At 48.3% G+C, this 16,238-nt stretch overlaps 1 protein-coding gene across 1 annotated transcript; it reads left to right on the top strand.

The window, feature by feature from the left end:
- The first annotated feature begins 549 nt into the window (after window positions 1-549).
- On the top strand, window positions 550-15,408 carry LOC149340667 (uncharacterized). The gene is made up of 7 exons (XM_089551326.1): window positions 550-631; window positions 10,242-10,314; window positions 10,682-10,727; window positions 11,219-11,235; window positions 13,370-13,442; window positions 14,073-14,200; window positions 15,342-15,408. The coding sequence occupies exons 1-7, from the start codon at window positions 550-552 to the stop codon at window positions 15,406-15,408; spliced, it is 486 nt and encodes a 161-aa protein (XP_089407452.1).
- The last annotated feature ends 830 nt before the right edge of the window (window positions 15,409-16,238 follow it).

Genomic DNA, 16,238 nt, shown 5'->3' with positions numbered 1-16,238 from the left:
AAAGCGAAGGTATATTAACGGTCTACGTCGAATAAAGCCTGTTGATAGTAAGCGCTCGTCCCTGTCTACTTCTCTGTCCGTGTCTTTTATTGCGCCCCTGTGTCCTCCTGAAAAGTATACAGGTTATTTCTGTTGAATTCCTACTCTTCGTGGGGTTCCAGAGCATCGCTCGAAGTGTTTTACAGTCGTGTCTCTTTTGTCTAAGGCCTGTGGTGCTTCACTGTGATGTCCTACTGTAACGCTTCACCGCTGTTCTCTAACATGGTGCGTCACTGTGATGCATACTACGGTGCTTCACCGTCATGCTTTATTGTGATGCTTCACTGCAGTGTTTCAAGGCTTATGCTTCACCGCACTCCTTCATTTTAAGGCTTCACTTCGACGGTTTACTGTGGTAATTCACCTAATGTCCCACTGTCTATAACCCTAAATGGCGCTACTGCGGCCTGCGTGCTTATGTCATTACCTTCTTCATGTCTTCATGTCATGTCTTCTTCATGTCTTGCTTTCGTACAGGGGTGCTTTCAGAAATGCCTGATTGAAGTGGAGATGGAGAAATGCGGTTGCGCCTTTTACACTAGGGAGTTCTCTCCATCTTTCTCTGCAAAGATATGCTCGCTGACACAGATGAGTAAGTAGAAGATACCGCAGTTTTTTTATACGTGCTTTTTTTTTTCACAATAAGTATTCCTCTTTTTTATTATTAATAGGGTGAGCTTTATACCGCAGGAATCTCTGCGCGGGCATCTCCATTCTGCAGGAGTCATGAGGACTGATGATGTTCCCCCCATTGTCCACACAGTTTGCCATTTAACAAAAAGGACTTCGCATGTAAGCGTGTTAATATGCAAGGACCATTAGCGCCTGAATGCGTTCTTACCTGAAAGGGCGATTGCCAGCATAGTGACTAAACTACATGGCAATCCCAACTTATACATCGGTCAAACTTTTGAAATTCTTAATAAAAAAATGCAACATCAGAGAGATCAAACTCTGTCAAAAGTGGGCAAATCCAAATTTTAAAACCGAGTAATGCAGGAAATAAGGTTTGCTTTGGTTTATGGGGTTTAACGTCCCAAAGCGACTCAGGCTATGAGAGACGCCGTAGTGAAGGGCTCCGGAAATTTCCACCAACTGGGGTTCCTTAATTTGTACTGACATCGCACAGTACACGGGCCTCTAGAATTTCGCCTCCATCGAAATTCGACCACCGCGGCCGGGATCGAACCCGCGTATTTCGGGTCAGCAACTGAGCACCATAACCACATAGCCACCACGGCGGCTTAAAGCAGGAAATAAGAATCATAAGTGTTATAACTATTTTTTTCTAACCAAAGCAACTTCGTGACCACAACCGTACCGCTGACTCGTGTTGCACGCTCACGCAACTCGGGTCTGTGCCTTGTGCCGCTACGCCCATATGTGAAAATCCGGTAGAGTTAACAGAGCACGCACTTGACGAAAAGCCTAAAACGGCAGCTCGTTTTTTGTGCGCAATAACATGTGCAGCGACATCTTCCCCGAAATGTCACTGAAATGGAAATCCACCAACCCTTGTGCACTGAAACTCGAAGTGGTCAGAGTGGCCGAAATTAACCCCGATTGCGCTCCCTCGGGCGTTACCACAGATATACAGACAGGTGAGCACATGCGTAAATTTTAAAGTGGGGAAAAAAAGTTGAAATCACGAACTCTGGATCACACAGGCAGGAGCAGCGTAGGTCACCCAACGGCTTGTTCAAGTAGTCTGCAGCCATCCAGCGCAGTTTTTAAATCGCATGTGAAGCGCGATCATTCGCCTAAGGCAATTGCGCCGAATGCGTGAGCGCTGAGCGAGGTCAGCTTGCAGGTTTTGGGGCGAAATGTAATGCATGGAATACACATTCAGAACCGTGGGCGCTAGACGGCCAACCGTGAACGCAAAATTACGCTTTGAAAAAGTTTGATAACTTTCAAACTTAAAATAGAGCTACGAAAATCAATGGAAACGTTTAAACAAGGCTAAACTGCGTGCGTATGATCCTTTTATGCGTTCTCGCTGAGCACAGAGTAGAATTCAAGTTTACGCGAGCAATTCAAAAGCAGTAAGAAGAACACTCATGTTCAAAAAGAATGCGGAGCACGCCTTTTTGAGTCTCGCAACTCATTCCATACTCTGAACGCCACTTCAGCAAAAAAATTCACGATTTTCTGAAGGCGGCAGCAACAAAAGAAAATAGAAAACTCTTGACAAATAACTTTGCCTCATGAAACCTACTGAAAGCACCTCAAAACCTTAGGATTTCAATTACTAACCTTCTTTTAGTGCGACAGCACTAAAACCACCCCTCATTGGTTTCAGCGACGTCTGTCTGGAGCCTGCCTGTTGGCAACCTGGCAAGGTGTGTGCGCGCGCGCGCGTGTGTGTGTGTGTGTGTGTGTGTGTGTGTGTGTGTGTGTGTGTGTGTGTGTGTGTGTGTGTGTGTGTGTGTGTGTGTGTGTGTGTGTGTGTGTGTGTGTGTGTGTGTGTGTGTGTGTGCGTGCGTGTGTGTGTGTGTGTGTGTGTGTACACGCACACTCAACTTGGCAGTCGTTCTATAATTCACACACAAACATTATATATGTATATCGGTTCCCACCGGCGGCATGTGGTTGTTTTTTCTTCTGCTTTTCTAATCAAGTATCTTTAATCGATAACATATTCAGTAATATTCTACATTGATCAACACCACAAAATAAATAAATATAAAAAATCCCAGTGTTCCTAGGTTTCTGTGGCTGTTGGCTTCTCTAATATATGTATGTGTGTGTGTGTGTGTGTGTGTGTGTGTGTGTGTGTGTGTGTGTGTGTGTGTGTGTGTGTGTGTGTGTGTGTGTGTGTGTGTGTGTGTGTGTGTGTGTGTGTGTGTGTGTGTGTGTGTGTGTGTGTGTGTGTGTGTGTGTGTGTGTGTGTGTGTGTGTGTGTGTGTGTGTGTGTGTGTGTGTGTGTGTGTGTGTGTGTGTGTGTGTGTGTGTGTGTGTGTGTGTGTGTGTGTGTGTGTGTGTGTGTGTGTGTGTGTGTGTGTGTGTGTGTGTGTGTGTGTGTGTGTGTGTGTGTGTGTGTGTGTGTGTGTGTGTGTGTGTGTGTGTGTGTGTGTGTGTGTGTGTGTGTGTGTGTGTGTGTGTGTGTGTGTGTGTGTGTGTGTGTGTGTGTGTGTGTGTGTGTGTGTGTGTGTGTGTGTGTGTGTGTGTGTGTGTGTGTGTGTGTGTGTGTGTGTGTGTGTGTGTGTGTGTGTGTGTGTGTGTGTGTGTGTGTGTGTGTGTGTGTGTGTGTGTGTGTGTGTGTGTGTGTGTGTGTGTGTGTGTGTGTGTGTGTGTGTGTGTGTGTGTGTGTGTGTGTGTGTGTGTGTGTGTGTGTGTGTGTGTGTGTGTGTGTGTGTGTGTGTGTGTGTGTGTGTGTGTGTGTGTGTGTGTGTGTGTGTGTGTGTGTGTGTGTGTGTGTGTGTGTGTGTGTGTGTGTGTGTGTGTGTGTGTGTGTGTGTGTGTGTGTGTGTGTGTGTGTGTGTGTGTGTGTGTGTGTGTGTGTGTGTGTGTGTGTGTGTGTGTGTGCATATTGCCACCTAGCATTGCCAGGTGGCGCATAGCTGCTGACGACGACGAAGAAGGGCTCGCGCCGTGTGGAGTCTGTCGCCCTCGCTGCCCCAGCTTGCGTGGCCTTGTCTGTCTTCGCACTTGTTATTAAAGCCCCCCTTCGTCAACAAGTACGTTACAGTTTGGTGGAGGTGCTGGGTAACCGTGAGCCCATGCAAGAGACCCCTTCAGGCAGCCGTCGCGCCAGCCCTGTACCACTCGACACCCTGGTACACCGCTTCAGTCGGAGGATCCAGGGACTGCCTTCGGAGGTAGGACTAGTAGAGAGCGGCGCCATGGAGACAGCCGCTCCTTCTCCTCTGCAAACTGCCGCTGCCGCGCCATCTCACTACACCCTGCAGACTCCGCGGATTCCCAAGACGTTCCGTGGGGAACTTTTTGAGGATGTGGAGGACTGGCTCCTTCATTTTGAGCGCGTAGCGGCGTTTAACCAATGGGACGACGCAGCCAAACTCCGGAACGTTTACTTCAGCCTCGAGGATGGTGCTCGCACCTGGTTTGAGAACCGAGAGGACGTTTTAATCTCGTGGCATGAGTTCCGTCGTCGGCTGCTGGAGGCCTACACAAGCGCTGATCGTCGTGAACGAGCTGAGCGTGCACTACAATCTCGCATCCAGCTACCGAACGAAAGTGTCCAGATGTACGTCGAGGACATGACGCGCCTTTTCAGAAGAGCTGACCCGGCCATGCCGGAAGACAAGAAACTCCGACATTTGATGCGTGGCGTCAAAGAGCAGCTTTTCGCAGGCCTCGTGCGCAGCCCACCATCGACCGTTGCTGCATTCCTTACAGAGGCCACAACGATGGAAAAGGTGCTGCAACAACGTTCTGCGACCTACGACCGGCCTGTGCATGCTGCTGCTGTCACCGCATAGTTTGCTACCTCCGGGAGCCACCCTGACGATCTGCGTGAACTGATTCGCACCATCGTGCGTGAAGAGGTCCTGAAATTTTGCAGCCCTTCGCAGCCAGCGCTAGGTTCGATTTCTGCTCTTGTTCGCGAGGAAGTGCAACAGGCGTTCAGGGCTCCTGCTGTCGAAACACCTCCTCTACCAGGAGAATGCCACCGCCCCACCTATGCTGAAATTGCGAGGCGCCCGGCTGCGGTTTCGCCACCACCGTTTCCGGTAACGCCTCCTGAGCCGCGGTCCTCAGTGCCACCAGTGCAGTATTTCGACGATCGCCGAGCGCCCTTGCGGAAGGCCGATGTCTGGCGCACACCTGATAACCGGCCACTCTGATTTCACTGCGGAGAACCAGGACATCTCTACCGTAACTGCTCTTATCGACGTCTCGGTCTGCAGGGCTTTCGAGCCGATTCACCCAGACCCCGGTTTGGCCATCGGCCCCCTGCCATTGAAGATTTCCTAGCGGAACAGCGAATTTCAGCCCGCACGCCGCATCAGCCGCGCTCATCGTCTCCGAGGCGCTCTTCCCCGAACCCCCACAGCTCCTCGCGCGCACCACAGGGTCGCTCGCCCAGCCCTCGTCGGGAAAACTGAGACCGGCGACCTTCGGGGGCGAGGTCGCTGGGAGTCGCTGCGCTGAAGACCTCCCGTCGCCGCCGCTACGTTCCGACCGTGAACAGATGGCACCGTCATCCGACCTAGACAGCCCCGTTTCTTTGGACATACCTGTTCTTCTCGACGGTCACAGAGTCAGTGCATTAGTGGACACCGGGGCCGACTATTCAATTATCAGTGATAAATTGGCGACTCTTCTGAAAAAAGTGCTTACTCCATGTTCTGTGGTGCATCTTCGTACAGCCGGTGGTCATCTCGTTACCCCAAAGGGCATTTGCACGGCTCGCGTTCAGATTCATGGATCTACGTTCGTCATCAGTTGTGTAGTTCTGTGCAATTGCTCCCGCGATCTCATTATCGGCATTGACTTTCTGCGGGAGTATGGTGCTGTGATCGACCTCCGCCACCGAATCATCAGCTTTTCGACCAGTCAAGCCACCCACCTCGCCGACTCTTGCCACCGCAGTGCCGCCCTTCGTGTTTCTGCTGACAGTGTCACGTTGCCGCCACGGAGCAGTGTTTTGGTTGAAGTCGCCTGCAACGACTTGCATGACGCAGAAGCAGTCGCCGAGGCTAACTGTTCACTCCTGCTTACTCAAGGCATCTGTGCCGCTCGCAGTCTACTAACGCTTCGTAGTGGCCGGTCTGCGGTGCTGGTCACAAATTTTTCTAATGAATACCGACATCTTTTTGCAGGAACCGCTATTGCTTCTGCCGAACCTTTTATCGATACTCCTGTTTGTTTTGCTTCCGCGGCAGCCGGCACTGACGAGCCCTCCCTTGAAAACGTCGACATAAACTGCCACCTGCCTCGGGAACAACGACTGGCTTTGGAGCTTCTGCTGAATGAATACAAGCCGTGCTTCGCTTCTTCCTCGAAGGTTCGTCAAACACCCATCACGCAGCACCGCATCATCACCTATGACGACGCTCGCCCTATACGACAGCAGCCTTATCGTGTTTCTGCTAAAGAACGGGCGGTTATCCAAACTCAGGTTCAGGAAATGCTTGACGATGGCGTTGTTCAACCTTCCCAAAGCCCGTGGTCCTCACCTGTAGTCCTTGTTAAGAAGAAGGACGGCACTCTCCGGTTTTGTGTCGACTATCGCAAACTGAACAGTGTGACCAAAAAGGACGTCTACCCGTTGCCGCGCATTGACGACTCGCTGGATAGATTACGGCGCGCTAAGTACTTCTCATCCATTGACTTAAAGAGCGGCTATTGGCTGTGAGCGCACACCAATCCTCGAACCCCGTTACTGAAAAGGCTCTCAACATAACAAGCTTCCTGCATCTTTTTCGCTTTGTCCACACGACTTTTCGTTCGCTTTGTCCTTGTCAATTACGTCCACACGACTCTCTGCCCACAGTGACGGGATTTGAAGGCGCAGGCTCCTTTCCCAAGCAATGTAGCCCTAAGAAGAGCGGCTATTGGCAAATTGAAGTAGACGAACGGGACCGCGAAAAAACCGCTTTTGTAACTCCAGATGGCCTCTATGAATTCAAAGTGCTTCCTTTAGGTTTGTGCTCCGCCCCGGCTACGTTTCAAAGGATGATGGACACCGTCCTCACAGGCCTCAAATGGCAAAGCTGTCTTGTCTACTTGGACGACGTCGTCGTTTTTTCGGAAACGTTTGATCAACATCTCCAGCGCCTGCGGGCTGTCCTCGACGCTCTCCGCTCGGCTGACCTTACCCTGAAGCCCCAGAAGTGTCATTTCGGTTACGAAGAGCTCAAATTTCTGGGTCACGTTGTGAGCGCTGAGGGAGTGCGGCCGGACCCCGAAAAGACTGCCGCCGTCGCGCGCTTTCCCGTTCCAACCGACAAGAAAGCTGTCCAGCGCTTCCTGGGTCTCTGTGCGTACTATCGGCGCTTTATTGCGGACTTTTCCACGATTGCCGAGCCGTTGACGCGTCTCACCAGGAATACCACCTCCTTTGTCTGGACCTCTGAGCAACAGACCGCTTTCTCTACGCTCCGCCAGCGCCTTCAAACATCTCCCGTTCTTGCACACTTCGACGAAGATGCCGATACCGAGGTTCACACCGACGCCAGTAACATCGGTCTTGGAGCTATCCTTGTTCAACACCAAGAGGGCCTTGAGAGGGTTATCGCCTATGCTAGCCGTACTCTCTCCCGCGCCGAGAGAAATTACTCCACGTCTGAAAAAGAATGTCTTGCGGTCGTGTGGGCCACCATGAAGTTTCGCCCTTATCTATACGGCCGCCCATTCAAAGTCGTAACCGATCACCACTGCCTTTGCTGGCTGGCAAATTTGCGAGACCCATCTGGACGCCTGGCACGCTGGAGCTTACGGCTCCAGGAATTTGACATCACTATTGTCTACAAGTCCGGCCGCAGACACGAAGATGCCGACACACTGTCGCGTGCACCAGTTGATCCTGGCGACGCAGCGCCCGATGACGACAACGGATTCCTTGGTACGCTCACCGCCTCCGACCTACTGTCCCGGCAGAGGGCGGACTCGGAACTTCGCCCTCTCATTGACGGTCTTGAAGGTAGCGATACGGCTATACCTCGCCACTTCTCTCGACGTCTTGGCTCCTTCTGTTTGCGGCAAGGCCTCTTGTACAAGAAGAACTCGAGAGGCAACGATAGACCTTACCTTCTGGTCATTCCAGCCGATCTCCGAGCTGACGTTCTTTTCTCCTGCCACGATGAGCCCACATCTGGCCACTTGGGCTTTTCACGTACGCTCGCCAGAGTGCGGAACATGTACTACTGGCCTGGACTTTCTGATGATGTCAAACGCTACGTTAAAAGCTGCCGAGAATGCCAGCGCCGGAAAACGCCACCACTTAAGCCGGCGGGTTTTCTCAAGCCCGTTACAGCCCCTCGCGCTCCGTTCGACCAGATCGGTATGGACCTCCTCGGCCCTTTCCCTTTGTCGCAGGCCGGCAATAAGTGGATCATAGTTGCTACCGACTATTTGACTCGCTACGCCGAGACCAAGGCGATCCCTCGTGGCACAGCTTCCGAAGTCGCGGAGTTTTCCATGCACAACATCGTCTTGCGACACGGCGCCCCATCGCACGTCATTACAGACAGGGGGACGGCGTTTACAGCGCAGCTAATCGACCACATCTTTCGGCTGAGCTGCACAACGCACCGCAAGACCACAGCCTACCATCCGCAGAGCAATGGCTTGACCGAAAGATTGAACAGGACCCTTTCGGACATGTTGTCCATGTACGTAGATGTCCAGCACAAAACTTTGGATGAGGTCCTGCCGTATGTCACCTTCGCCTATAACACCGCCCTGCAGGAAACTACGCGCTTTACACCGTTCCGCCTTGTGTACGGACGTGAAGTTCAGAGCATGCTTAATGCCATGCTCCCGTGCCCAGAGGATGACCAACTCGACCCAGACGCCCAACAATTTGCCCAACGTGCTGAAGAAGCCCGTCAGCTGGCCCGCGTGCACATCGGGCAACAGCAGAGCACCGACGCGCGCCGTTACAACCTTCGCCACCGACAGGTTGACTACAAACCCGGTGACCAAGTCTGGGTATGGACTCCTGTCCGTCGCCAAGGCTTGTGCGAGAAACTGCTCTGCCGCTATTTTGGCCCTTACAGAGTGATCCGGCGTGTGAGTGACGTAAACTATGAAGTGGTTCCGGACGGTGTTGCGCAACCCCGACGCCGACAGCCCAGCTCTGACATTGTGCACGTTGTACGGCTTAAACCGTACTATACTCGGTGACGCAGGCGTGTTGATGTCTTGGAACGGTTCACTTGCGGAACTTTGCTCGTTTTTTGTTTATTTTTTTGTTACGTCGACAGCGCTCTTTTTTCATAAGGGGGGGAATAATGCCACCTAGCATTGCCAGGTGGCGCATAGCTGCTGACGACGACGAAGAAGGGCTCGCGCCGTGTGGAGTCTGTCGCCCTTGCTGCCCCAGCTTGCGTGGCCTTGTCTGTCTTCGCACTTGTTATTAAAGCCCCCCTTCGTCAACAAGTACGTTACAATATATATATATATATATATATATATATATATATATTTGCACACACACACACGCTTTAGTAAAGGAAACATTTATTTCACTCGACGTTTGGATCGATATATATAAGGGGTGTAGGATGTGATTACGTCGAAAGGTCACGTGACCTAGGTGGCAGGTGCGTCACCTGCTTTTCCGCTCACATCACCGCCGACGACGACGGACTGTCTGCAGAACGGGAGCCGTGACTGATATTCTTGCATAGAATGACTGTAATAAACATTGTGTGATGTATCTACTGCGCTTCATCCATGGCATTCAAGCACACACAACACAAAGGGTTCACTTGATATACTGCTTCAATCACATAGCAATATCATGAGTAACAAATATCATAACTACTATAAACAATGCAAAACAATGGCCACAAGGGGGTAGTGCCTAATTCGCGTGTTCCCAACTATGCAATTCGAGCCTCGTTTTTTATTTGTTCAGTATATCTTCTCACCTGACGCCTAAAAATAGATTTCACAACTTTAGTTATTAATAGATAGATCTTCACCGTGTTTGACGGCGTAGGTCGTCCTGCAAATGACTAGATCCCCCTTCTGGAAGCTCCTAAGTTCATTCCTCGCATATATGGCTCCCATACCTTATGTAAAATTAACTAGATGGCAGCCAAGCTGTTGTGAACACCTCGACGCAGATGTAGGGTAGTGTACCGGGACCACTGTAGTTGGCTATCGTAGCCGCACTCTCGCGCACAGTTGAGGTACATTTCCAGCAGTACACTCCAGCTATGGGCATCATAGCTTCTTGAATGTGTACCCACTGTTTCCAAAAATCTGGGAGCCAAACCTCGATGTACAGGATGTCGAACGCATAAAAGCTCTCACTACCACCATGACAAAGTAGGATCACATGACCACCCATTTTCACTGGTCACATCACCCATCGATCATGTCACCTGTTTAAAAAGGTAAGGTCGTACCAATCATTCAATCCTTGACACATGACCATGACCCCCTCACACATACGTGGTTCCCATGACCAGCTTACAAAACATGATCCCCGTAACAGCTGACACATAAGTTCTTGTCTCATGAGCACCCCTGAAAATTTCTGCATTTTTTTCTCTTCATAGACGACTGCATTGCCAAAATCAAGGATAGCGGTGTCTACGACCACTGCGAGACAGCTTGCGACCTCGCTTGCAAGTATGGCACTATACTTCATATGAAAACGGTTCAGTGGCTCTTATAAATGTAGCTTATAATAAACAAGTCCGTTCTTATCTCTTGAAGTGCCATTCGCACCTTACAGGATTAAAGTGTTTGCGAGGCAACTCCGAACTAGAATCGACAGCTCACTAGAAAAAACTTGGGACGTTTCGAGCCGCCGACAAGCCCTATCTAATTCGAAGCCATGCTGATCACGGATTCTCACACGAATTGTCGTTGTCGTTGTTGTTATGCTACACACCTATTTGAGCAAGCTGAAAGCAGGCAGGATTTCAATGTTCATGGTCTTGCAAAGCGGGCCTTTATAATATGAGTATGAAAACTTATTTGCTTTCATTCTTAGGGAGACCGAATATGACGCCAGGCTGGCCGGCTTTTCGAAATACCAGGTAAGCACTACTGAAAATTGCGACACAATTATCATATCGACTTGGAACAACTCTCTTCTTTCTCTTTTTGTTTACCGTGTCAAGTCTCATGCTCTGAATTTAGTACACTCCTGCAAATGAATATGCAGAAGAAGCTAGGCCATTTTCAAGCGTCGCTCAGAAAGAATTGCGTGCAGTGAGCAAGACCACGGCGACTTCAATCTCAACACCATGCATACCACAAAATGTATTCGCCTTTCCTTTTTTTTTTCTTAAAGCGCTGAGAAGCCAATCAGATGTGCGCAAAATAAATTATTCCCTTTTTTTTATATTTCCATCCATGGAGGTTTTTCTTGAAAGTTTCAGATTACAAATAACCAGTGTCTCTGAACTATTCAGGCGGACAGTGTTGGATTGCGTTGTCCCGACGACAATGTAGATTACATTCTGCTTTTTGCCACCGTCACGTGCATTGTGCCTACAGCGACCTTTTTTCTGTTTCTTCCTGGCAGGACCTGAATGAAACAACGTAAGTTTTTTGCACAAAAGACAAGTCTTGGGAAAGAACGAATTAGTTTGCCTTGCCACAGGCGCTCGAACGAGACGCATAGGTGGGCCAGGCCATTCGTATAACTTGGGTCGGGGTTAGCCAGCTTGCTCTTTGTATATTCCCCAATGAATTAAGCATAAGACTGCCTCGGGGACAGTTTGGTTAAGTTTTCCATTAGTTTATGGCCTCTTTTTTCGCGTCCTCAGCAAGCCAAAAGAAGTACGTAATTATGTTTTTGAGCTACTTACTCAGTCCCGAAATTGAAGACAGAAGAGAGGCAGAAATATTAATGCACAAGGACAAAAACTAATTAGTGTGTCCGAGACTGCTGCCTTTTCTGCTCATTTTCTGTCTGCCGAAAACAGACGTCCACAAAGAGCCATTTCCTGTCCCGTCGCCGCTGTGTGGCGTACTGCGCCTGTAAAGAGAAAATGTATGAGGCTTTACCCACAATTTATTTTTTCTTTTCTAGTGATCACGAATGTCCTTGCGAGCGTTTTTGTGTGCGCAGGTATGAAAGCTGAATATAATTCTTCCTCGAACTTTTCCCAGCTGCAAGCGAAGTTGACCGGCAGCTCTTAGAGCTGCTAAATACGGGTAGTAAATATTCATATACGAAGAACGATTACCGCACTAGGAAAGCAAAAAAAAAACGATGTGACCGTTCTAAAACGAAGCGCAGTGGCATTTATGATATTTTTTCGATAAGTTTCTCCTCCATTAGTACTAATCGCGGTTGAAAGCATTGAGATACAGCTCAGTCATAATTTTCATGGTGATAGAGAAACTTAATGTAAGCGATTTCGCATTGGAACATACTATAGTAGGTATATGCGACTGAGTATGTCCCTGAGCTCCAAGTTCTCACGACAGCGGTGCGCCAGTAAAATAATGCAGAAAAACGATCAGGATATGACGGAACCACATGAATCGACAGTCATTGCTTGTTAAAGAAATGATAAGATTTTGAGACGGCGACAAACAAGAAAAATTTATACACCCTGCTCAAATACTTACTAAACACACTTTACATGTTGCCTGCCTAAAGTTGCCTTCAGAATATATTTCTACTTTTGATGGAAAACCCACGCGCGATAAAAATGCACAGTGGAGAAATGACCAGTTCACGCTTACATCGTTTTTTGTTACCTGTAATTCTTCGCTGTTTGAAAAGGATATCATCATCATCATCATCATCATCATTAGTAAGGATACACCCACTGCAGGACAAAGGCCGCTTCCATGTCTCTTCAGTTAACCGTGAATTTTGCTAGCTGCGGCCACCGTATCGCCCCAAGCTTGGTAATCTCATCCGCCCACCTAACCTTCTGCCGCCCCCTGCTACGCTTGCCTTCTCTTGGAATCCACTCCGTTACCCTTAAAGGCCAGCGGTTATCTTGCCTTCGCATTATAAACCCTGCCCATGCCCATTCCTTCCTCTTGATTTCGACTATGATGTGACTAATCCACGTTTGTTCCCTCACCCACTCCGCCCGCTTCCGATCTATTAGCGTTACACTTATCATTTTCCTTTCCATAGCTCGCTGCGTTGTCCTTAACTTAAGGTGAACCCTCTTTATTAGCCTCCATGTTTCTGCCTCATAGGTCAGGACCGGTAAGATACTACTGTTGTATACTTCTCTCTTCAGGGATATTGGTGAACTGCTCTTCATGATCCCAGAGAACCTGCCATATACGTTGCACCCTATTCTTATTTTTCTAGTTATTTCCCTCTCGTAATCCGGATCATCGGTCACTACCTGGCCTAAATAGATGTATTTCTTACTACTTCCAGCACCTCGCTAAAAATTGTGAACTGCTGTTCCCTTGCGACACTGTTAAACATTACTTTGGTTTTCTGCATGTTAATTTTTAGAACCACCGTTCTGCTCTGCCTGTCTAACACAATGGTCATGCTTTGCAGTTATCAAGGTTATCAATGAACTAGCAATTCAAATCACATGCAAAGAGCAGTGCTCGCTCTTTTTATCGTACCGAATAAAGCAACATTAGTTATATCAGCGACTCCATAGCATGTAGAGGGTGCGTTTAATACTATACAGGCACTAGAGCAAGTGAATAATAAAAACTATAACCTTGTCTTTGCTTTCAGGGGAAAAATCGGCCTTCATCTCAGCTTCGCAACGTCGGCGGTTGAAGTATTCCTCTACGAACCAGCCATGAAGGTGAGATCACACAGTCTTAGCTAAGCCCTTGCATGCTTGCGTCCAACCATTATTCCCGCGTTACATGAAAAGCCTGTAGGAAAAAGACATATAAGCGGAAAAAAAGTCCTTCCTTGCTTGTTGTCGTTAAAAGGCATATCCTTAATCAAAATCATCCGAATTACAGGTCTTTAGAAGGCACTTGAATCATTTGAAGACATAATTGAAAGAAGTTCTTGAAATACAAAAAATAAAGAGGCCCGAGCAGCAAAAGCAAGGTAAAAAGTCACGATAATTGTATCGTGGGATGTTCTGGAGGCTAGACGACCGGTCGACATAGTGCAAGATACCCTTACTTGTGATTCTGATCCGCCTGCAAATATTTAAGCAGCCTTTGAAAATGAACACCCACATGCTACGGTTGTCCAGTAGCTAGGCACTCAGCTTCCGAGCACGAGAACAATCCCGGTCGCTGTGCGACCGCATTTCGATTGAGACGAAATGCGAAAACGCCCTTACACCAAGATATTTGTGCACATTGAACGAACCCCGGGGAGTCGGCATTGATTTGGAGCCCTTAACTACTGCCGCCCCGGAAGTACTGCTTTCGTTATCCTTGATTAAGTGTGTTAAGAATTTTGATTCACGCAGGCCGAGGAGGTCTTTGGCTACGTTGGGAGCTACCAAGAGATCTGGCTGGGTGTCTCCATGGTATCGATCATTTTCTACGTGGCGAAGACCTGCAGAAACTTGCTCGGTGGTCCTGACGAAGCATTCAGGTAACGCATGAGAAACATTTTCGAGGACGCTACCTTGCTTCGTGGGACTCTTGAATTGTACGTAATTGACTATAGTGAAAATATAAAGTGTAGCACTAAACTTCCTAACGAACTCCGCACAACATGCGGGGTTCGTTACCATCTAGCCTATCTAGCCCATGCACCATCTAGCCCAACAAAAAGTTCTTCAAAACGTCCACGCTTCGAACGTAATCGCAAGCTACAGAGCTAGTTTCATTATCATCCTTTGTCGTCTCTGTGTCTGTCTTCGTTGTTGCCGCTGCTGCAAAGCTCACTTTGGAATTTGGTTGCACTAAAACCCCTGACGTCTCAGAAAATGTGCAGGTACTTGACAAGTAGGCCCTAAGACATCTACCCTACAACCGTAGTGACAAGTAACCAACCAGCGACGTAAACGAAGGGCTCGTATGTGAAGTTCATTACTTACTGGACGAATACGAACCTTAGAGAAGCGTCACTTTCGCGACGCCATATCCAGTGCTATAGTACTATCAACAGCATCAAGAACAGTGAGAAAATTCGGGAACACTTAGAAGAAACACAGCGACCTGTTCGTGTGTGCCGTCCTGTTCGCGCTGTTCATCATAATGTCGTACCAATTTGCTCAAGCCTCTGTTCTGGTGTGTTACCAACAAGTAGTCAACAGTAACCTAATGTGAAATCGCATGTGCATGGCGGGTAGTGTAGACTCGCATCTGGCAGTTGACGTCAATGGGACCCAGTAACAGAACACGTAAGCCTCTTCACTCATAAACTTGACTTTTCTGTCCATGGAGTCAACGGAGTTATTCCCTAATTCATTATTTTGGCATTTGGCATTCGCGGCTGATGGCTGAGCCATTAGGGTTGATACTCGGCAGGGAATGTCGTTCGCCTGCTTGCTAAAAGCAGCGCTGAACAATGGCAAGATGGCAGTGGAACGGGACAAGAATATTTATAAAATACAGGCCCTGATTTCTCGTGCTGGCTTCCCCTTGACCAGCATTAAGTGTCACAACCAGTTTTCTGGTAAATGTGAGGGAAGTGGTGGTAAGGGAATTAGTGTGAATTAAAATAAATCTTTAGTGAAGGGCTCATTTCTTTGTGGTGAAAAGTAGTAGCTCTTTTACTTCTTTTGCAGGACAATGTTTCGCAACTTTAAGCCCCGCCCGAGGAAAACCAAAGTGATCGCCCTCAACTTTGGCTAAGATCCAGCCACCACAGCAAATGGAAGACTTCGGAATGGCAACAGAGCCCTCAAGGAAAGTAAACCGTAGAAAAATAAAACTTAGAGTGATGCTACCTGTCGCAGTTTGCAACGTCAACTAATATCATATATCTATGTGTACATTGCGACCATAATGAGTTTTCTGTGACGACACTCTCATCTGAGCAACATTGAATATGTCATTCTGCTTTTGAGCTTGTGGTCGTGGCCACGATTGAAGCATTTAAATGGAGGTGCTCGTGTGTTTTGATTTCAAAAAGCAATAAGCAACCCCTAGTTGGCGGAAAGATTCCTAAAGTTTCGAACCCAAAAATCTGCTCATTTTAAATCTTACCGCATATGTTAGTTACAAGTTTTGTCGACTGCGAGGAAAGCATCACAAAAATATTGCCTTACAACTTGCTCTGTCACATACACAGCTTGCACGAACAGTTTCACATATATTCATTTTCCAACAGGCATAAACCATCGGGCTTTCTTGTAACCGTATGTATTTCCAGACAGCTCATCAAGACCGATGCTGTTCGCATCCAAGGTGGCAACCAAGAAGAAACAAACAAAACAGGGCCAAGTCGGAAAAGCTACGAACAAACAAACAAAAAACCTCATGCTTCTACTTTTTGCCGTCTTGCGAAAGCCCGAGTACAAACTGGCGTGTACGAGCCTGTGATTGCATTCCGCGAAATGCCGGGCTCAGAAATTACCGGGACGGGAAACTAAAGTAGCAAAAAACCAAAACAAGAAACACATCGAGTAGGTAGGCCTCAGTTGTCTACACAGCGTAGCAAGTTAACGCTCTTCGGTGTGATT

This window comes from Amblyomma mixtum, chromosome 6, assembly GCF_055824585.1.
Source record: "Amblyomma mixtum isolate Tamu chromosome 6, ASM5582458v1, whole genome shotgun sequence".
NCBI lineage: Eukaryota > Metazoa > Arthropoda > Arachnida > Ixodida > Ixodidae > Amblyomma > Amblyomma mixtum.
The sequence above is the reverse complement of the archived record's forward strand: the minus strand, read 5'-3'. Positions and strand labels throughout refer to the sequence as shown.